Below are 21,632 nucleotides of genomic sequence, written 5' to 3' on the forward strand. Positions count from 1 at the left end.
GTTTTTTTTTTTTGAGGTGGTACCTGGAGTTGGTAGGTCATTTTATGTAATTGGGCCTGTTGGGGAAAACGTAAATGTTAGCTATTGGGCTTTTGGCTCAAGCAAATACTGAGCCGTTAATAAATAACAAGTTAACAACCAATTAATCGAAAGTATTCGAATCTAGAGGTGCACAAATTGGGTTTTTCAAATACCTGGTTTCGCGTATGGAATCGGGTTCGGGTATGACAGGGTATTGGATTTGGGTATTGGCAATACCCAGGTCGGGTTCGAGTCCGGGCATTGTCTCTAAAAACCATACCCTATGCATCGGGTTCGAGTTGGGTATAGAACCGGGTATTCTAAAACCAGGTATTTGAGTACCCTATTTCCGGGTATTGAAAAAACCCTATTTCATGTTTTTTTCGGGTATAGATTGGATTTCTTAAGGGTTGCAGGGGTATTTTTCAGGCATTTTTCGGGTAATTTCGAATATAGATCGGGTATTTGAGATACCCGGTTTCGATTTTCGGGTACAAATCTGACCCGGTTCCGGGTACCGGTTTTGGTACCAAAATGCCCGAAATGCATACCATATCCGTACATGACGGGTAGGGTCGGGTATGGGTTCGGGTATTAAAAACCCAGGTATAAAAAAACCCGGTTATGGGTTTTTTTCTAGGTTCGGGTTTCTTGTTCACCTCTATTCGAAACCAGTTTTTTATGATATGTAAATAACTGTAGTGGCTTAGACAAAATATACCGGAACTAGTGAGGAAAATTTTGGTTTGTTTAATCTGAGATTGAATTAACTGATAAAAGAGTATCAAAATAATCGACCTAGACTAATAACCAGTGGTTCAGCTAGATTTACGAATTCAAAAGTTTGAAAACCGTTTTAGCTAGGTAAGTAGGTAACATGTTACATCCAAGTTACTTATATGTATAAGTAGTCTAAGTCCTTGAGATGATCTTGGTTCGGTATATTGAAGATACCATGATTAGTTATCGTGTGTTCTTGTGATTTTGATGAATATGATAAAACGCCTTTCATTCATTGGTGTGTTGTTTTTTGAAGTTAGTTGTCGTTTTATCCCTCACGACAGAAAGTGTTATTGAGCTTTTCGGAATTGAAGTATGTTGTTCAACTTTGACGTTTGACTCAAACTAAATTCAATTAATAAATCCAATTACGTGAGGTGGAATAAAACGTTACCAACTTTGGTGTGATATTGTGATGGTAAGATGGTTAAGGTATAAAATAGGAGGTTATGGATTCAAACGACGTGAAGTTAAAAAAAATAGTTCAAAAAAACAAATGAAATCTCCTTGCAAGGAAGAAGAGACAATTTATGTGTTATTTAAATAAAAGATATTAGAACAAGATTTTTTCGGATATATAGTGTTTCTTGAATTATCACATATTTGATTTCATATGACCTAAACAGATAATTAATCAATATTTTAAAAAATAGTACTAATAACAATTCAAAGAAACTATCCATGACTCAATATAGAAAATCTCCGGCATAAACTACATTGCATTTGTTTATACTTTTATTTAAATATTCGTGCAGGACTCGAGTCCTGAGGTTATCTCAAATACAAGCCGATCATTATAAATTTCTTATAACAAATTAACAAGTAACTAAACTTATTTTAATGGTTGACTAATTTAACTTCATTGCCTACTTTTGTCTAATTAGGTTGTCGTGTATCACTAAACCTCCATAACACTACAAAAAGATTATTCCTTTTGTTATTCTCCAATTCCATTAGCATTAGCCTAGGTCAACTTTTAATTTTTTCATAATAATATCCTCTATCACACTAATTACCATATTCAAAATTCAATAATGCCCTAAACCGGCTTCTGACTCAATATTTCTTTCACATTTTTAAGTGTCCGGTAAGTATATATTAGTTGACCGTACCATAGAATGCGTAAACATAAAACAATTAGGTAAGTTGTATATGCTACATATAACATATAAAAGATTTTACCGTTGTCTGGCTAGTAAATGTCTTGATATAGATTCGAACTCAATCTTGATTATAAATGATCGAGTTTGGTAATATTCAATCTTATTAGAGAAAGAAAATAGTTCATATCACCAAGACATGACCTTTTTATGTTGTATCTCATCATAATTGGTGCCACTTAAAGAGTTCCCCACCTCATGTAGTGATCTACATTACATAAACACTAACAATTAAGTCTACATTGTTTTTCGTATACAACAAGTCAACTACTTAAGTAACTGTAGATGATTTAACTTTGGCAGTTTAGTCCATCCATGTTGCACAATATTGGCATCCAACACTTGTACGCCATGCATTTACTTTTATGCCACTAGTTCCTGAAGTGTTGGAAACAAAAGTAGGAAGAAAAGTAAAACTCAAAACAGCAGCATCTTGCCGGCTGCTTAGTTTATATGGACCTACCCACCTTCCACACATTAAACTAATTACTTTTACAACCACCTACATAGTATATATATATATATATATATATATATATATATATATATATATATATATATATATATATATATATATATATATATATATCTCTAAGCATGCAATGTAAATTTCATTCAAACAAGCATAGAAGCTACTAGGCATATAACAAGTTCTTAATATTATCCATTCAAAGGAGCATATTAGAACGATCATAATTCGGTGATATCATGGCTCGTTTAGCGATAATCACGCTTTTTATGATTGTGATCTTGGTATGTGAGGCACCGCGTTTAGATGCAAGAAAGGCGTTGACTGAGAAGAAGGGAACCGTTGTGGAGGCCACTGGTGTCCTTAAGGAGGGCACCGATGTGCCCCCATATGCGCATGCTTTAAGTGAAAAGCTCTTTGTTCTTCATCTCGCTCAGATTGATCGGATATTAATGCAGTCCGTACCTACTCCTGGTGCTGGCCATTAATTAGAGCCTCGGACCTCTATAATATGTTTATTAGTTTGTTACATATATGTTTATTAAGTTATATGTTACATATATCTTTATTACATTACTTACATCAACAACACACGCATATGTAATCAAATACTTGGTATGAGTTAAACTAAAAAAATTATTTGTGATTTTTCTTTTATTATTATTTTGGTTTTCTTATATTAAAGATAATCATATACTTTATAGTTTAATACACTTAACAATCATAATATAATAAATTAATAATCAATAAATTCGAGCATACCATAAAAAACTAAAATCAAATCTACAAACAAAGGTAAAGAATTATGAAACTATATCAACTAACTTGGATTAAAGCCCAAGCCCAATCAACAACATGGATACATATTTCAAGGATGTGTTAGTGTAACTAGCCCTTAGATACAAGACAGTTTATAATAAACATGAGGTAACATTACAAGATTGGTCGAGGCTTAGGGTAGTTTGAATACCCTTAAAGTTGCACTCCTTATTGCACCGTTACATTATGGGTGTGGTCATATGGAAATTGACACAGATGTCACATTATTTTCACATATATTCCACAAAGAATCACATACGGGGGCGTGGTTCCGTCACGTGTAGAAATTGTCACTCATATTTGTTTTGTAAATAAAAATGACACTTGTTTATGTTTTAATAGTTAGTAATACTACAATTCAAGCCTTTTAAAGCCATATACGAGACAAAAAAATATAAAGCCAAAAAGGTTGTTTTTTTAAGATTACCAATTCGTAGACCCCCCCCCCCCACCCACCACCACCACCACCACCACCACCACCACACACATATGTGGAGTTACATAAACTCTCCTTGTTATCAAAAAAGAATGCTAAAGTGTTTTAAGCAATGTGTTTGATTGCAACATGGTGCTTGTGAAAATAGAGAAACGCGTTAATTCATTCCGAAACTCCAATACACATCTCAAATTTGATTGAGGAAATTAAAGTTATGAGATTTCTATTAAAGTTATGAGATTTCGTAGGATACAAAAAATAGTGAAAGAAGTCGGACCCTTTCATGGGAAGATAAATGTTCTTTTCGGGTGTAATCTTGGCGTGGGTTGGGATGGGGGTAGGCTTTTGTTCCCTTTCTGCTTTTTCGATGTTGTTTTTGTGGCTTTTCATTTTGATGGTTCTAGCGTTTGTTAGGTTTGTTTTTAATGTATTGTTTTTGGTTAAACACACACACACACACCCAACTTTCATAATTTTTTAACTCATAAATTCAAGCATACTTTCACAATTTTTTTACTCGTAAACCCAAGCATTCTTGGTTATGAGTAAACCTTATTATTTATTTTTTTAAGCGCTAGACATTTTGTGGTATTTTTTAATGTGGTACTTTTGTACCGCGTTTTTTGTGTTGGATTCTTGTGTTTTTAATACCAAAATGTCTTTTAATCCCACTTAAAGAAGTCTCACATATCATCTCCATAATCTAAATATTTTTTACCCTACTTAAGCGAAATACATTTTTTGTTTGATTCTTTCTCCATATTTCTATGGAAATGATACTTAACTTCAAACTTCAATTTTCTTTTGTTTGATTCTTTCACTATATTCCTATTGAAATGATGCATAACTTCGAACTTCGTTTCTCTTGAACTTTGCTTGCAAAAGAAAAGGATAGAGCAAAATAGCCTTGCTTCAAATTAAATAAGTCAATTAATGGGCTGTTTGTTTACATTTGAATGGTTTAATCTGAATGAAACCATTCAGATGTAAACATCTGATTCATTCAGACTTCAGACTGTTTGGTTTCAAACAGAAAAACATCTGAATGGTTAAAATTAAGTCTGAGTCATTCAGACTTATTGTTGCTGATGAATGGGACAAAGGCTCATTCAGATCTGACTCATTCAAGTCTGAATGAACCAAACAACCCCTAAATTGTTTCAATTCAGTAATGTCAATAATAATTAAATACCGGAACAACCTCGCATATATTATCACTTCATTTTTTAATCGTCACATTATTTATGCATGTGCTCTGTTTTAGCTTATATATTATTGTAAGGTGTATCAATCAATCTTTTTTTTTTTTTAAATTTTCCCATAAGATAATTAATTTATATAGTCTCCCATTATCATAAAATACATTCATGAATATTTTCTCAGCATTAAATGTAGTGCAATTGATATAATTATAAGCTAGATGATAATAACTAAAATGAAATTGAAAATGATGCTTATATAACTAATCGAAAAAATCAAAATGTATTTAATAAGAACCAGGTGATAAAGCCCGCCACGTTGCATCGGCGTAGCGAATTCGGTCAGTATCAATCAAATCCGTAACAATAACGACAATAAACCTAAGAAAGTAAATGTCTATAATAGTATTGGTATTCGTATAACTTATGACAAAATACATACTTAAAACAACTTGTAGTCGGTTGGTATACATGTGATGTTACAAGTCTACGTGAATTCGGTCGGTATCATGTTACGACACTGAAACTAAACAAAAATAAATTCTTCGCCAAATTCAATAAATTAACATATTTAAGAAAAGAAAACAAAACTTGAGTGCAGCGGCGGAGAATTGCCGTGAATTCGGTCGGTATCAGGTTATGGCACTAGAATTCAACGAAATTATAAATTTGTTAACGTCCAAATACACAAATTAACATATTCTAAAAAACCGGCGCGTTGCAATGACGAACCGACGTGAACTCGAACGCCATCAATGGTACCCGACACTAAATCAATAAAACAAAACCCTTGTGTTACCATGACGAACTAACACGAACTCGGTTGACATCTACGTATCATCACTAAATCATAAAAAATTGCATGGCACCACCACGTTCTGCCACGTGGTCCAATCAAGCTATGTGGCTCCAACAATCGATTTTTGTCATATGTATCATTTGGTTACACAAAATAAATAAAAATCATGATTTAAAAATAAAAATCATGATTTAACTTTGCTTAACATACTGATAATCTTAATAATCTTGATTAGAGGTGGCAAATGGGTTGGGTTGGATCGAAACGGGTTAGGGTTGAAACGGGTCACTTAAAAGAGGGTTGTTTTGGTTCGGGTCGGAACGGGTTAGGGTCAACAGGTTCGGTTTAGAACGGGTCAAGGGTGGAACAGGTCAAAATGGGTTTGGGTCAAAACCCGTTTAAGTGATTTTTCATTTCGTTTCAGCATGTAACAGCTCGTTTAAGCGATTTTTCATTTCGTTTCAGCACGTAACAGCTCGTTTAAGCGATTTTTCAGTTCGTTTCATCGCGTAACAGCTCGTTTAAGCGATTTTTCAGTTCGTTTCATCGCGTAACAGCTCGTTTAAGCGATTTTTCAGTTCGTTTCAGCGCGCAAAAGCTCGTTTAAGCGATTTTTCAGTTCGTTTCAGCACGTAACAGCTCGTTTAAGCGATTTTTCAGTTCGTTTCAGCGCGTAACAGCTCGTTTAAGCGATTTTTCAGTTCGTTTCAGCGCGTAACAGCTCGTTTAAGCGATTTTTCAGTTCGTTTCAGCGCGTAACAGCTCGTTTAAGCGATTTTTCAGTTCGTTTCAGGGCGTAACAGCTCGTTTAAGCGATTTTTCAGTTCGTTTCAGCGCGTAACAGCTCGTTTAAGCGATTTTTCAGTTCGTTTCAGCACGTAACAGCTCGTTTAAGCGATTTTTCATTTCGTTTCAGCACGTAACAGCTTGTTTAAGCGATTTATCAGTTCGTTTCAGCACGTAACAGCTCGTTTAAGCGATTTTTCTGTTCGTTTTAGCATCTAACAGCTCGTTTAAGCGATTTTTCAGTTCGTTTCACCTCTTAACAGCTTGCTTTAGCGATTCAGTTCCTTTCATCACTTAACAGCTTGCTTTAGCGATTCGGTTCCTTTCATCACTTAACAGCTTGTTTCAGCATGTTTTTGTTCCGTTGTTGTTGACTTTTCAGTTTCGGTTAATTTGTCGATTTTTTTTTGAACGAGGACAATGGACGAAACGTTTTAGTTTTTTTACATTTTTTGTTTTTGTTTTATTTTTTGAGTTATGATTTTTTTTATTAATTTTTTTGAATATTTTTTGATGGTTTCTATTAAGATCAAAATCCCTAAAAAAAAATTCAAAAAAAACAAATAAAAAATCACAACTCAAAATATAAACGAATAACGAAAAAAGTAAAAAAACTAAAATATTTTCGCCGTTATCCTCGTTCATCAAAAAAAAAATAAATAAATAAAAACCCGACAAATTAACCGAAACCGAAATGTCGACGAAAACGAATCAAAAACCTTAATCGACCCGTTTAGTGCGAAAACTCGATAGAAACCGAAACCCAACCCATCCAGTGCTAAAACTCGTGTCGGCACGAAAGCTGATCCGAGCCGAAACCTAAACCGATATCGTTCCAATCTAAAACCCGTTTCAACCCAAACATGTCACTTTTCCTTAAGACACTAACCCACATCGACCCATGTAGTTAAATTTGTCAACCCATTTTGACCCAAAAATAAGAATGTGGAATTTCAAGTGACCCATTTTGACCCATTTAATTAAAACCTATGACCCAAATCAACCCATTTAAATTTTAAAACAACCCAAATTGACCCATTTAGAATGGTTTGGATCAAGGTTGCCACCCCTAAATCTTAATGATTCAATATCCTTAGCAAATTATCCGGAATAATATATAACATTCATTTCATATATCATACTTTTACACATACCAGTTGTAAACTTAAGAACGAAGATAAGGATGTACCTTTTTGCGTTGATCCAAAACGTTTAGTTCTTGCAAACAAAAAAAAATGTGCTATAATTGGGAGCAAGCTTATATTATTTAATCATCCACTTTCTTCTCGTCTTCGATTCTATTGTGCTATCTTCCCAATTGTCATTTCATTTTCAAATTATTACTTCTAAAATAATAAGATGCTTGAACACAAGCATCCATTGAAAGTCATAGATTTATGGTTGGAACAACTGCAACTTGAAGAAAAATATGAAGACGAGGAAAGGGACGAGAATGAATTAATTGCAGAACAAGACCGTCAATGTTTTTGCTTCCATTGTGATGAAGAGATCAAATTGATTCATAGGTATTTTTTACACGTGTTCTCAATGTCGTTATTATTCTATTCATATATTTTGTTCAAAGCTTCCAGAAAAAATAGAGGACACGTGTCATGATCATACTCTTAACCTCCGCCACGGTGAATACGCTTACTTTGACTCATGCAGTATTTGTCGTAGCGATCGGAAGTCTTACGACACTCGTTATTCTTGTTCTCAATGTGCTTTTGACATTGATGTAAAATGTGCTACAAAATTGTTACAAAAGACTGTCATTTATCATCCTAGTCACACACACTCACTAGTTTGTATGAGCAAACAAATTACATGCGAGGGTAACGCATGTGGTGAGGAACATAAAGGGACCTTCTATCGATGTCTCATGTGCCCCAATCTATTCATTCATGAATATTGTGCTTTCCTACCAAAAAAATTGCAAATCCAACATATTACAAATAGTTGTTTCTCCCATGTTCATTTGCTCGACCTTTCTTATTCCTTTCCAGAAGCAGATCAAAATTCCAAATTTAACCCACTGTGTAGGATATGCCGTCGACCATTTAATTTTGTGAATCTTTGGATTTACAAATGCGACAAATGCAGATACTATACTCATCTGAATTGCGCTACATCAAGAAAGGAGCCTTTTATGTCCATCCTTGCATCTCCTGGTACATATGTATAGTATATTTATAGTTGCTTTTATCTCAGCGGTACCGGTGTAAACGAGCTCGTTAGGTTGGAGCTCGGCTTGTTTCAAGCTCTATGTTTAACCTCGAACTTGGTTCGTGATAAATTTTCAAACTCAAGCTCGACTCGTTTCTTATCAACTGTTATATATATATATATATATCACATGTAATTTTGTATATAACAAATACTTATTATTTAGTTATTTTATTTACAATCGTTATTAGACAGAAATACAAATTTTGTCCTTTAAACATAATTGATTTATGGATCAGGTCCTTTAAAAAAATCCTGACCCCGAATATCATAAATTTTGGTATCAGTACCGAAATATTTGGTTCGGTAGTGGTATTTACCTTAAATTTCGGGAAATACCGGTACCGTACCGGTTCCGAAATCTCAAAACCTTGATACCGATTTCGGTACCGGTACCAATCGGTAACAATACCAAATTTGTTCATCCCTAATGTGAAGATGTCAGGGTTTGGATGATTATTATTTCATGATAAAGGAGTGGCCCTAGATCAATTTTATTATCAATATGTTGTGTTATTTGTTTAATTTTTTTTCATTATAGCTTGATAAGGTAAAATTACCTTTAATCATTCACGAGTTTGTCAATCTTTAGATTTAACCCATTTTTGGGATGATCGTTAACATAAAGGACAAAAAAAACGAGGTAATTTGTCATTTAAATGACAGAGATTGAAAGTAAATTTTTTAAAGAATATAATTCATAAAAAGCTATGTTTAAATGAAAAAAATTGTATTTTTGTCTAGTTATCATGAAATTAATATATATTAAAGAAAAACTATATAAATCGTAGGCTCATTCAGGCTCGTGAGCTGGCTTTAAATGGGCTCACTTATTAAACAAACTTATTTTTAGGCTCGGACTTGGGCTTGTTTAAGCCCATCTCTATTAAGTCTTTTTCGAGCCGTCTCGAGTAATTCGCGAGCGGTTTGGCTCGTTTATGCCTTTAGTTACTGGTTTTTCATTACTATTTATTTACTACTCGAATGTTGCTTTCATCAGGTACAGGTAAAATCATAAAAAATTATAAGGATGCCGAACATCCTGACCTCCTACATCTCCCATTTCCTGATGCGTCTTATAGCATACTAAAACACTTGTTTTTCAAGAAAAATGGATCACATGTAATAGAAATTAACGATGGCACCAAAACACACATTAGCCTCCAACATCCACTAATTTTGGAGGATGCACAGGAAAATGGATCATGTGTAATAGAAACTAACGCTGCCACCAAAACACTGATTAGCCACCAACATCCACTAGTTTTGGAGGATGCAAAATGTACGATTGATATCACAAGCACCGCCTATTCAAGAATAAAATCAATATCATATCATGACCCAATGAAAAGGATTGAACTTTTATGCGACGCGTGTATTGGACCAATTATGAGTGGCCCAATATATGTGTGTGCCAATGAGGAAGAGCATTGCAACTTTGTGCTCCATGAGTGGTGCTCCCGACTATCTAGTAAATTGAAAGGCCACCCTTACCGTCCACAACATACCCTTGTTCTCCATTCAAAAGTCCCTGGTGAGATATGTGGGGTGTTCAGGTGTGAGACTTGCAGATTTTATTGCAATGGTTTTGCCTATTGTTGTAAGGAATGCGAAGACTACAATATTGATGTTAAATGTGTTTTCATACCTAAAGAAATCACTCATACTTCTCATCCAAATCACCTCCTTTCAAGAGTTTATATGAAAAGACATAATTATGATTGTTATATATGCAGCAAATATATGTATTTGGACTATGAATTCACTTGCTATGTTTGTGATTTTCATATACATGCCATGTGTGCGTTGTTACTACCCGAGACAACTACTATCAAGTGTGACAAGCATCCTATGAAGTTGAGTTACTCTCCCATTGAGAATCATGGGAGTGAATACTTTTGTGAAGTTTGCGAGGAAATTAATCCTGAACTTTCATTCTATCATTGCCATGAGTGTATCCAGTCTATGCATACGGCTTGTGCTCCATCAATACTTCTATATGACATGCATATGAGTGGTGATCCTAGAAGCATTCCTTATCACGTGAATGTGAAGTTTGGGGGAACATATATAAACTTCGAAATGCATCCACACCCCCTCTCATTCGTTCAAGGGCTTGAAAGCGATGGTAAATGCACCAACTGTTTGTATAGTTTCAAGAACGGAATGATCTTCAAGTGTATAAATTGTGGGTTTGCAATAGATTACTGGTGTTTGTCATACTTAGCTAAGAGACACAAACGTTTGTAATTGGTTTGCTTTTATTTTATTTTTCATGTGAAAAGATGTAATAAACAAACGAATTTAATTCATGTGTTCACTTTCATAATTCGTATGTCTCAGTAGTGGGCCTAGTGGCGGCTCTATGATCTCTCGTGAGTGGGAGCAAGCAAGAAGTTGGTTAAAAGTTAAAATATCATATCTATATTAATAACTAGTATTTTACCTGGTGAGTTACGTCGGACAGGTTGGTAAAATTTGAGTGGTGGTAAAATCCAAGCATTGTCGGTCTCAAACATTGAGACGGTAAATCGACATGAATTCGGTCTGTTTCGGTCACATGTGTTATTGTACTGAAACTAAAAAAAAATATAATAATAGAAAATCTTGAGGTGGATCAATGGGGTGGAGTTAGGGATGAGCTCGGTACCGGTACCGAAAATACCGATCCCGAAAATCGCAAATTCTTGGTAGCGGTACCGGTACGGTACCTAGATAGTATCGGTACCGAAGGTTAAAATTCGGGAAATACCGGTACCGTACAATTGTGATCCCGAAACTCAAAACTTTGGTACCGATTGTACCAAATCGGTGCTAGTACCGAATTTGCTCATCCCTAGGTGGAGTCGGTCAGTAAAACTCGATCATTGTTAAAACCCAGCCGTTATCGATCCCAGGTGTTGAGACGGCCAGTATGCGCGAATTCGGTCAGTTTCCGTCACGTTCATTACGATGCCAGAACTGAAAAAATCAGCATTCGGTTGGTTTTCGTTACGTTCATTACGGCACTAAAACTAAAACAAAAGCTTGTGAGTTTACGCAAATCCAGTTGGTTTCCACATAACTAAAACAAAACAAAAAGCAAAATTGGTTTTCGATTGGCTTCTGTTACATACGTTACGGGCTTGAATTAAAATAAAAGAATACCACCAATGTAATAAGGGTAAAAAACAAGGGAAAATCCCCAAACTAACCCTTTTTCAGAGAGAGAAATTAAAATTAACCCAGCTATTGTTTAAAATTTAAAAACAGGCCTCCAAATGTTGTCTGGGACTAAATTTTAGAAAATCCGGTCTGCGTTATTATCCATTCGTTTTACTTGAATTTGTTTTGAAATCTGGAATAAAATAAAAAAAGTTTTTTTTCCTGTGAGAAAAAAAAAAGAAAGTTAAAAAAGGTAAATGGGGAAAGTAGAGTGTGTATAACAACTCGATCTGGGGGTTTGAACACATTGGATTGAAGATCAAACCTCAACGATGACAGGAACAGCTTCACTTGTTTATTATCTGATTATTATACTTATACTCTCCATTTACATCTTCCACATTCAACCTCCTTCTGTTGCGGCTGCTGGTACACACACACACACATACACTCCAGTTTCTGTGATTACATTTATTGATGATTGTATCGTGTTTAATCATCAAACAATTATCATCCTCCATTCTCAAGTGGACAGCAGCAGCTAAACCTCCACTAATATCATCAGGTACGTCTGCCTTTTCATTATTTTATATATACTTTACGATGCCATATGCTTCTACTTCAATAACTCTGTTGCGATTCCAATTAGGTTGGTTATGTGGCCTACTGGTTTTCGCAATATCGGTTACCGAACCCTAACTGTTATTGGAGCCCCTAAACAGTTTCTGAATGGAAAATCCCTAACCTACCTAATAAGCGGCTTCATTCGGTTATTAACAGATAATAATAACATATTGAAATTAATCTTATTAACGCTAACTATATTAATCTATGTTCGATTAACCGGTTTTGATTACGGTCGGTTTGGTTAACCGGTTACGATTTGCACCTGTAATGTGGCCTGCCTTTTCACTTATTAGTTTGGTGATTGGTACAGATGAGAATATTAATAACATTCTTAAATTTGAAGACGGTTATTTAGTAGAAACAGTTGCTCAAGGCAATCAGCTAGGTGTTGTACCTTATTCCATCCAAGTATCACATGACGGTGAACTTTATGCCGTTGATTCACTCAACAGCAACATTGTTAGAATCATTCCTCCATTGTCCCAGTGTAAGCTTCTTTTTATCAATGTTACGATATTTGTATTGAAACTGTTAATTGTTTATTAATAATTTGTTGATATAGATAGTAGAGCAAGATTAATCGTGGGGTCATTCCAGGGTTACACGGGACATGCAGATGGAAAACCAAACGATGCCCGTTTTGATCACCCGAAAGGTGTTACTATGGATGATAAAGGAAACGTTTATGTTGCTGATACATCTAATCAAAGATCAGTGAAGCAGGTTTGCCATCACTTTCACTTAATGTATTGATCGTATGATAAAAAGATTATTGAAGAGCAAATATACGTATAGGTGTGACCACAATTGCTGGAGGAAAATCAAGCGTGGCAGGGTACAGAGACGGGCCGAGTGAGAATGCACAGTTTTCAACTGATTTTGATGTAGTCTATGTGAGACCAACATGCTCTTTGTTAGTTGTTGATCAAGGAAATGCGGCCCTTCGACAAATTTCTCTAAATCAAGAGGATTGTGATTTTCATGACACCTCTGTTTCTTCCACAGGTGTCACCATATTTAATATGATTAGATTATTAACTAACATTAAATATGTTGTAGAATATTCTAATCTTATATTTTTTACGATTGGCAGATCTTGTTTTGGTAATCGGTGCCATTCTGATAGGATATACTGTATGCATACTACAACAAGGATACGGTTCATCATATTTCACGAAGGTGGTAAGAGTTATTAATCCTTTTTATGATTGATTGTTATTTACCCAATCAATTTTCATTAGGCTAGTAAATGAACCGAACGGATCATATGTGTCAATTTGTGTTCGTTCGTTTCACTTTAACCGAACAAACAATCGAGCACAAATGAACATGTATGTGTTCGCTCGTTAAGAAAATGAGCATGTTCGTGTTTGTTTATGTTCATTCGTTAACTATACGAACGAACGTTTCACGAGCGTAAACGAACAAACATAACTGAGCTAAAACTAGTTAAAAGTAATGTGAAGAACAACGTGTTGTGCCTAAAAAGTTTTTAAAACCAGAAATTTTTGGGCCATAAACAATTAAATTAATATAATAACAAGCGCAAACTAACGAACTTAAACTAACAAACATAAATTAACGAACATAACGGAATTTAACTAGACATGGCTGTCTATGCCCGTTCGTTTAACTAAATGAACAACTTTTGTTGTTGATGTTTGCTGTTTACTAAATAAACAAACATAAACAAAATGGTTCATGAACAGTTCAAATGTTTGGTTCGTTTACAGGCCTAATTTTCGTGTTTACTTTAGAAAAATATTCGTTGTTATCAGCTAATCCATCATGTAAATTGCAGGATAAGGTGGAGAGTGATACCAAGCAACCAAACAAGGAAAAGTTGACCAAACGTCAATTCGTGGAAACAGTTAAAGAAGAACAAGAAGCAGTATGGCCGTCTTTCGGTCAACTCGTTTCAGATCTATCAAAACTTGCTTTTGAAAGTTTTTGTAACATTTTCATTCCTTTCAACCCGTTTAAAATTTCTAAAACGGGCCTCACGCCATTAAAAGATCATCTTATAATGCCTGAAGACGGGCCCGTTAATCAGCCCCCGTTAGTTCAAAAGCATAGAACTCCAATCCCACTTTCAGAAGCCCGTCAGGCCCAAAACCCGAATGAAAAACACCCGGAAAAAATAAAGCCCGTAAAGGTTAGATCATCTTCTAGTGTAAAAGATCCAAACAAGCATAGAGCTTCAAAAAGAGAAGAGTATGCTGAGATTTATGGAGCGAATGGTGAGGTTAAACGTGTTCGGGTTAAAACCCAAAAAGAAAGAACAAAGCATCGGGTTAAAGATAAAGGAGGTGAAGTTGTGTTTGGAGAACAGAAGCCCGCTGACTTAAAGCGGGTCAACTATGATGAGCATAAGTTTAGTTATATGAGAAACAAGTTTGGTGATTCGATTTGTTATAGTTAAAACAGTGTTTTAAAAATTTGTACTGCTTGTATTTTGCATACTCTATATTACCAGTCAGGGACTTAACCTTTACCTAAGTTTGAGATATGTTTATATTATCCGGGTTGTTATCATCATTATCATCATCATCATCATCATCATCGTACTCAGTATATCCCACCAATAGCAAAGCTATGGTAGGGTCTGAGGAGGGTAAGATGTAGACAGCCTTACCTCTACCCTATAAGGATAGAGAGGCTGCTTTCGGTGAGACCCCCGGCTCGATAGTAGTTTTGCATCAAGCCTTGGACATAAGGCACATAGCACTCAATCATCGGGACACCGGCTGATCGGTGCATGTACCTTTGTCTTTCGGCTATCAACGCCACTACATGATGCCTGATTAACCGTCCGTCACTTTTAACGTTATTTTCACGAGATTAGTAAAATAACGTCAAAATTAGTGCAATTTCACTTTTGCCCACCCGAGGGTTCACACATATATACATCCGGGTTGTTACATTTCCGAATATAGTGTTACACACCTACACTTTTATAGAAGCACATTACTCGAGTGTTGGGTTTCTAAGGTAATTAGCAACTCTAAGATGACTTGTTTTAGTTTCAACGTTTTCATGGAATTTGATTTAACATGAGATTTGAGACCATATCGTTTTGAGTTTATTAAGAAATCAAAACTTTTTATTATAGAGTGATTATCTTTATCATAAATTAGAGGCATAATTGATGGAATTCAGGGCCTGCAATTGAGTCAAACTGTCTATGGCAATTTGTCACATGACCCAACTTATCGAAACATTTCCGGCTCTGCTTATGGCCATATAACTTCACATGTAACCAAAGTTATGCTCTTTTGTAAGTGTGGTTTTTTTCTATTATGTTTCTCTCTGTTTAGTTGGTCCACGTAAGAGTCTGTCGAGATTTGCCTGCAAGTTTGCAAACAAACAGTTCAGTTTTTTTTTATTTTTTAAGCAAAAGCTCCGCTTAGGGGTTTGTTTTAGGCCCCCAAAAGGCCCTATTCTTCAATTCTTTCCATCCTATTTCTCTAATCTCGAGCTAAACAGATTAACGTAAGCTACTAATTGGGAATGAAATATAAGGAACACAAACAATTAGAAAGACACATATTATAGGAAAAAGTCTCTTGTTAGGGTGATGTAATTAACACGAATAACTTTACGGGTTTTGTTTGCCTTAACCTATTCAGCTATTCAACCTGCCAACTCGAAAACGTTCGACTCATCAACACGACATGATTTATACCCCTAATCTGGATCAATGGTAAATTCGTACCGTGGGCTATGGTTTCATGAAATAGATTTTACCCAAGACAAGTATCTAATCAAAACTAGTTGTGGATAATCACATGAATCTGAATGCTTAAAAGTGACTTTTTATCACGAGAAAGAGTAATGAAGCTGCCCAACAACTCCTATTTATATCTTTCTAAAAAATTATTTTATTTGTTTTGAATACAACAATAAAATAGCCTGTTAACTGTAAAGTTATGGGTTGTTTTGTATCGTCACTAAATAAACAAGACCGTAAGTCTTTGTTCTTTTCTTGATTCATGGCGTTGACAAACCTTCACCATCGGGTTCTCGTTTATATGGCAGGTACGGTGAAGAGTATAAGAAAGCCAAAGCCGTGGGAATTCCCACGGCCCGTTACGTGGAATCAGTTGGTGCAGATGCACAATGAGTTTTGGGATACGGCTCCTCATCACGGTGGCAAGAAAGGTAAAACTTTATATGGTAAAAAAGCATAATGATTTTTTTTACTCAGCGATGCTTAATGTTTGGTACTAGACACTAGCTTCAACAAATTTATGTAAAATTGGAGTCACACAAGTTAGAGGTTAGCAGTAGTTGTCTTTAAAGTTTAAACATGTAGCACTTCTTTTATTGAAAACAAATTTAGATAGCTATTTTGATATTATATTTTCTTAATCATATTCAACATATAGCATATTAATTTTTTGCAACTTCTCCAGTAGTATAAAAAGGCAGAGCCAGCCATGTCAGGTTAATCAAATTCAGAGAGAGAACAATTCAAAACAAAACTGATGTATAACCTCACTTGTAACCAACGTTATATTATGATTATTTGTTACTTGGAGAAATATATTACTTTTGTTTTGCCTCATTTTTTTTTTCTGATAATATGTATTTGAACTATGCAAAAAGATATCTGGGACGCAATACATGCAGCAGCTGAATCTGATATCAAGCTCGCTCAGACAATTCTAGACAGTGCAGGAGTAACTGTTCACAAACCTGACATGACAGTTTGTTATGATGAAACAGGTAATCAAACGGGCTGTACTGTATAACCCCGCATGATTACTTGAATTTATGGGATTATAAACGTTCTTCGTATTTTCAGGTACAAAATACGAAATACCAAGATATGTCTTGAGCGAGCCAACAAACTTGATACAACTAAGCTGAAAGAACAAGAAGCTCAAATTACATATGTTTCTTCAAGATAGTTCACTTTTATTGATTTCACTTTTTAAGAATTATTCTGATTAATTTTTAGTCATAATTTTGTAATGGTTTCCTAAAATTCCAATTACAACTTCCAAATCTATCCTCTTTGTGTATTTATGCGACCATAAAACCCTCAGCTACAAGCTTCTATAAACGTACAACATGAAAACAGAAAGCAACTTGTATCTAGCATTTAATAATTTAATCAGCATAAAACCAGAGATACATATAAACCAAATTGTAGTTTGGTAAAAACCATTAAACCTTCTTTTTGAAAAATGACATAATATTCCCCTGTTTAGGATCCTTCGCATTGGTTTTCTTGTTTCCTGCTTTGCCTGTCGCATGTGACACCGCAGGTGACTTCTTAGGAGCTGCTGCTGCAACGGGCCTGAGTTTTAAAAACATCCAACTATAAGAATACTAGATGTGACAAAATCAGTTAAAACAGCAAAACATACAAATGTAGTATTTATTACCTGTTGACAACAGCATTGTTTGTGGTATTATTGTCACCTTTATCCTTTCTTGTAGTGTCATCATGTTTTGTTTCTTTCTCATCATCCTCCCAAACCACCTCGGTTACTAATAAACAATTGATAAATTCAAATATACACATTGTCAAAATAAAAACAAGCATCTGTTAAATAGATTAAATATTTAAAAAACTATATACTTTTTTACTTTTTCAAGGGTAGTTTTAAGACTTTTCTACAAGCTTGTAAACAAACAGAACATTTAGTGAACCGTGGCTGGAAGTGCATTTATTTAATAAAGGAACGAACATGAACAAAACACATGTCTTGTTCGTTCATTTATGTTTGTGAGCATTTGTACATTTATGCTCGCTTATGTTTGTTCGATTACATTCATTTATGTTTGTTAGTTTACGTTCGCTTATATATTAATTTGAAATATTCAGGCCCATTACAATTAAGTTTAGTTTTATGAAAGCAAAATATCATCTCTTACAGTTTAATATAGTAGTTTCATTTATTTTGTAGGCCCGGTATGTAATATATTGATGTTCCCGTTTACTTTTTATTGGTGTTCGTTTGGCAAAAGTGAAATTGCACTAATTTTGACGTTATTTTACTAATCTCGTGAAAATAACGTTAAAAGTGACGGACGGTTAATCAGGCATCATGTAGTGGCGTTGATAGCTGAAAGATAAGGGTACATGCACCGATCAGCCGGTGTCCCGATGATTGAGTGCTATGTGCCTTATGTCCAAGGCTTCATGCAAAACTACTATCGAGCCGGGGGTCTCACCGGAAGCAGCCTCTCTATCCCTATGGGGTAGAGGTAAGGCTGCCTACATCTTACCCTCCTCAGACCCTACCATAGCTTTGCTATTTGTGGGATATACTGAGTATGATGATGATGATGATGTTTGGTTATATATGCTCATTCATCTATGATCAAATTATGTTTGTTTTCTTATGTTTGTTTACGTTCATGAACCATTCGTTTATAATATTAAGAAACAAAAATAAACAAACACGAACCTGCCCATTTTTTAAAAGAACGGACACGAACAAGAAAATCCTGTTTGCTTAAATGCCCATGTTTGATTGCTTGTTTGGTTAAAGTGAAACAAACACGAACATGCAGCGTTCGTGTTGGTTCGGTTCATTTACAAGCCTACTTTTCAAGTAACTACAAATATTTTTATTTTTCTATTCAAAACTTTAGAGAAACCGTACCTTCTCTCCCACGATCATCGATTCGTGTCTTCAAAACTTTTCTCTTTTTACTCGCGTTTTTAACAGCATCGCTCGTTTTATCTTCCTGTTTAACTTCATTTTCATGAGGACGTTTATTCTCGTTTACAGACTTGTGGTCAATCTTGTCCACCTTTTCCTTCTTAACTTCTTTTTCTTCATCAAAATCCAAATTTTTACTTTCAAGACCTGAAATGGTAGAACTTTTCTTGGAATCAAGAACCGAAACTTGCATTTTTGGTGGATCTGGTGATGCAAGATTCACTGCATCTTCAACATTGTCATCTTCATCAGAGTAATCCATCACAACGCGTCTTTTTCTATTATCATTTCCTTCACCGTTAACCGCTCGTTTGAAGTTCACTTGTTGATCATCATCATCACTGCTTTCATCCTCTAAAGACTCGTTAGCACGCACCTGCGCATCTGCCAAATTTAACTTCATTAGATAAAGCAAACTTTACATACATTAAAGTTAACTAAAAGTACACAAACCATTAGAAATAGGAGCGACGGTTTCAGTTTTCACTGAAGCAGACTCCGGTTTTGGTTTTGCAGATGCACGGCCCCACATGCTAGCTAATGAGCTTGAAGTCCCAGAGGAGGTTTTATCATTTTGTATTTTCTTTTTGTTTTGAGGAACTTGTTCTTTATGAGTTCCACTTTGAACATTTATGGCTTGATTAGGTTTAGGGTTTGATTGCTCAATCTTTTTTTCTTTTCCAAGTGAAGTGTCGAGAGCTTGATTAACAGAACTAGTTTTTGACTGTCCGTGGACTCCTACACTTTTTAACTGTGGACCTGCGCTGTTTATAACAGGTGTCCCCTCTGTGTTGCGTTTTACAAATGAATTTGAAACACCACAAAACCTGAAAAAACAATCAAAAAGTAAATATAGAGTAACATTGTATAAACAATTAACAAATATATAAATAACTCACCGATTATCACGCAAGCAGTTAACAACATTTGCAGGCTCCTTGAATAGCTCTTCTGATTGCACATATTCAGCATTCCAAATAACTGCTGCGTCTTTAGGAACACAAGATTGGACACTGTAAACTTGAACTGAACAACCATCACCAAATTCTTGTTGGATTTCTGCATAGAAAGATATAAAATTTAAACAATTATAAAGCAACCAAGACAGATTACTGCTTGTTACCAATAATAAGATTGAACCAAATCACATATAAACTGAGCATACACATACACCTACAACTGCATAATCTAAATCAATAGAATCTAACCTGAAAGTTTAGAGCCCAAAACAAGCTTAACATGGTAAGTTTCGGGATTATTTTTCAACCAACCAGATAAAGAATATATAACTTCCAGTTGACTTCCATTCTTTTCCACAAACTCTTGAAGCAGTCTATGCATAATAATAAATCCATAATAAAGATTATAACTTATAAGTATAGCCTTAATATGAAATAAGTTGGTCTTGAATAAGCTAAGCTAATATAATGATTCTGCAATTAATTATAAACTCACCTCTTAGCAGTATCTGATGGCACTGAAAAATTCCTACTCAACCACTTGTAAGAAACCTACCAATAACAAGGAATTATATTAATTGTAGAGTGATTTTAGGGTTTCTTAATGAAAACAATCGAAATAACCTAAATAAATAATTTTATATACTCTACAAGACATATTAATTAACAAGGAATTATATTAATTGTTGAATCAGCATAAAGCAAACCGTTGCATCAATTGGTATAATATAAAAGACCGACGTACCACTTGAAGGTTATCGGAGACGAGTGCTTGAATCTCGTCGAGTATACCTAGGGTTTCGAGGTCAGCCATAACTCCTGAACAATCGATCACTAATCAACAAATTGGTGGCAATTAGTTGCTTTAGGGTTCCTTTATTTCCCGCCAATTTCCTTTCAATGCTTATTATTTTCCCTCCCTCGTCTTGACTAATGACTAGATCGTATGTATGTATGTATGTATTTATGCCGTCCACAGGGACTAGACAAGCTCATGTGACTTCTCTGGACGGTTCAAAATACGCTACTTTAGAAACTGACCCGGTCCAATTATTTAATCGATTTTAGACTTTTTGTGTTCATGAGTTTTAGTGATCAAAAGAAAATAACGGAAAGAGACCTAAGAAGAGAACAAAAAAAGTGGGAAAGAAAGATTTAATTAGGTGTCGTGTTTTCGAGTTTGAATTAAAACATTATTTTCGTTATGCTCTCTCCAATATGAACATATTTGAAATGAAGGAAACAAACATAAAATTTGTGGAACACAAACTCCATCTCGGATCCTTTCTTTTCCCTCGTTAAATGAAACTCGGAAACAATCAAAGTTGTGATGGGTTCTAATATCTTTGTATTACGTATTTTATAGTGGTTGTTAAACTTAAACAGACCTGTTTGGACTTCATAGAGGTATACATAGTTATTAGATTTAATAGATTCAAACTAAACAAAATAAAAAAGTTGATCTAAAAAGTTAAACTTAGACCACCCCTGGTGGAACGTTGCGGGGTAGTGTTATTGCCCAAAACA

General features: G+C 34.9%; 4 protein-coding genes across 5 annotated transcripts; 3 read left to right on the forward strand and 1 right to left on the reverse strand.

Annotated features, from left to right (window-relative positions):
• Positions 1-9,914: 9,914 nt before the first annotated feature.
• LOC143609844 (uncharacterized) lies at positions 9,915-10,963 on the forward strand. The gene has a single exon (XM_077084483.1). The coding sequence runs from the start codon at positions 10,040-10,042 to the stop codon at positions 10,943-10,945; it is 906 nt and encodes a 301-aa protein (XP_076940598.1). The 5' UTR covers positions 9,915-10,039; the 3' UTR covers positions 10,946-10,963.
• Positions 10,964-12,733: 1,770 nt separating this feature from the next.
• On the forward strand, positions 12,734-14,966 carry LOC143609850 (uncharacterized). The gene is made up of 5 exons (XM_077084491.1): positions 12,734-12,953; positions 13,029-13,121; positions 13,262-13,471; positions 13,560-13,648; positions 14,268-14,966. The coding sequence occupies exons 1-5, from the start codon at positions 12,734-12,736 to the stop codon at positions 14,886-14,888; spliced, it is 1,233 nt and encodes a 410-aa protein (XP_076940606.1). The 3' UTR covers positions 14,889-14,966.
• Positions 14,967-16,279: 1,313 nt separating this feature from the next.
• Positions 16,280-17,401, forward strand: LOC143609847 (uncharacterized). 2 transcript variants are annotated; one of them, XM_077084487.1, is made up of 4 exons: positions 16,280-16,432; positions 16,505-16,627; positions 17,075-17,194; positions 17,274-17,401. In XM_077084487.1, the coding sequence occupies exons 1-4, from the start codon at positions 16,396-16,398 to the stop codon at positions 17,336-17,338; spliced, it is 345 nt and encodes a 114-aa protein (XP_076940602.1). In that variant the 5' UTR covers positions 16,280-16,395; the 3' UTR covers positions 17,339-17,401. The 2 variants fall into 2 exon arrangements, with proteins under 2 accessions (XP_076940602.1, XP_076940601.1); XM_077084486.1 differs by having other exon boundaries at positions 16,290-16,627.
• A 103-nt stretch (positions 17,402-17,504) lies between these two features.
• Positions 17,505-21,014, reverse strand: LOC143609846 (uncharacterized). Its single transcript, XM_077084485.1, has 8 exons — positions 20,851-21,014; positions 20,602-20,657; positions 20,355-20,479; positions 20,046-20,205; positions 19,600-19,973; positions 19,087-19,530; positions 17,860-17,965; positions 17,505-17,771 (listed from the first exon to the last, which is right to left on the reverse strand). The coding sequence occupies exons 1-8, from the start codon at positions 20,917-20,919 to the stop codon at positions 17,639-17,641; spliced, it is 1,467 nt and encodes a 488-aa protein (XP_076940600.1). The 5' UTR covers positions 20,920-21,014; the 3' UTR covers positions 17,505-17,638.
• Positions 21,015-21,632: the final 618 nt, after the last annotated feature.

This window comes from Bidens hawaiensis, unplaced genomic scaffold, assembly GCF_021521415.1.
Source record: "Bidens hawaiensis isolate Kalapana, Puna unplaced genomic scaffold, B.hawaiensis_p1.1 tig00017233_1, whole genome shotgun sequence".
Taxonomy (NCBI): Eukaryota; Viridiplantae; Streptophyta; class Magnoliopsida; order Asterales; family Asteraceae; genus Bidens; species Bidens hawaiensis.

Coding starts and splice junctions, on each gene's coding strand:
- LOC143609844 (XM_077084483.1), top strand. CDS start 10,040: ATGAAAAGGATTGAACTTTTATGCGACGCGTGTATTGGACCAATTATG.
- LOC143609847 (XM_077084486.1), top strand. CDS start 16,459: ATGGCGTTGACAAACCTTCACCATCGGGTTCTCGTTTATATGGCAGGT. Junction 16,628..17,074: donor TCATCACGGTGGCAAGAAAG/GTAAAACTTTAT, acceptor CTATGCAAAAAG/ATATCTGGGACGCAATACAT. Junction 17,195..17,273: donor AGTTTGTTATGATGAAACAG/GTAATCAAACGG, acceptor TCGTATTTTCAG/GTACAAAATACGAAATACCA.
- LOC143609850 (XM_077084491.1), top strand. CDS start 12,734: ATGTGGCCTGCCTTTTCACTTATTAGTTTGGTGATTGGTACAGATGAG. Junction 12,954..13,028: donor CATTCCTCCATTGTCCCAGT/GTAAGCTTCTTT, acceptor TTGTTGATATAG/ATAGTAGAGCAAGATTAATC. Junction 13,472..13,559: donor CACCTCTGTTTCTTCCACAG/GTGTCACCATAT, acceptor TACGATTGGCAG/ATCTTGTTTTGGTAATCGGT.
- LOC143609846 (XM_077084485.1), bottom strand. CDS start 20,919: ATGGCTGACCTCGAAACCCTAGGTATACTCGACGAGATTCAAGCACTC. Junction 20,206..20,354: donor TTTGGGCTCTAAACTTTCAG/GTTAGATTCTAT, acceptor CTTTCTATGCAG/AAATCCAACAAGAATTTGGT. Junction 17,772..17,859: donor AACAATGCTGTTGTCAACAG/GTAATAAATACT, acceptor TTTAAAACTCAG/GCCCGTTGCAGCAGCAGCTC.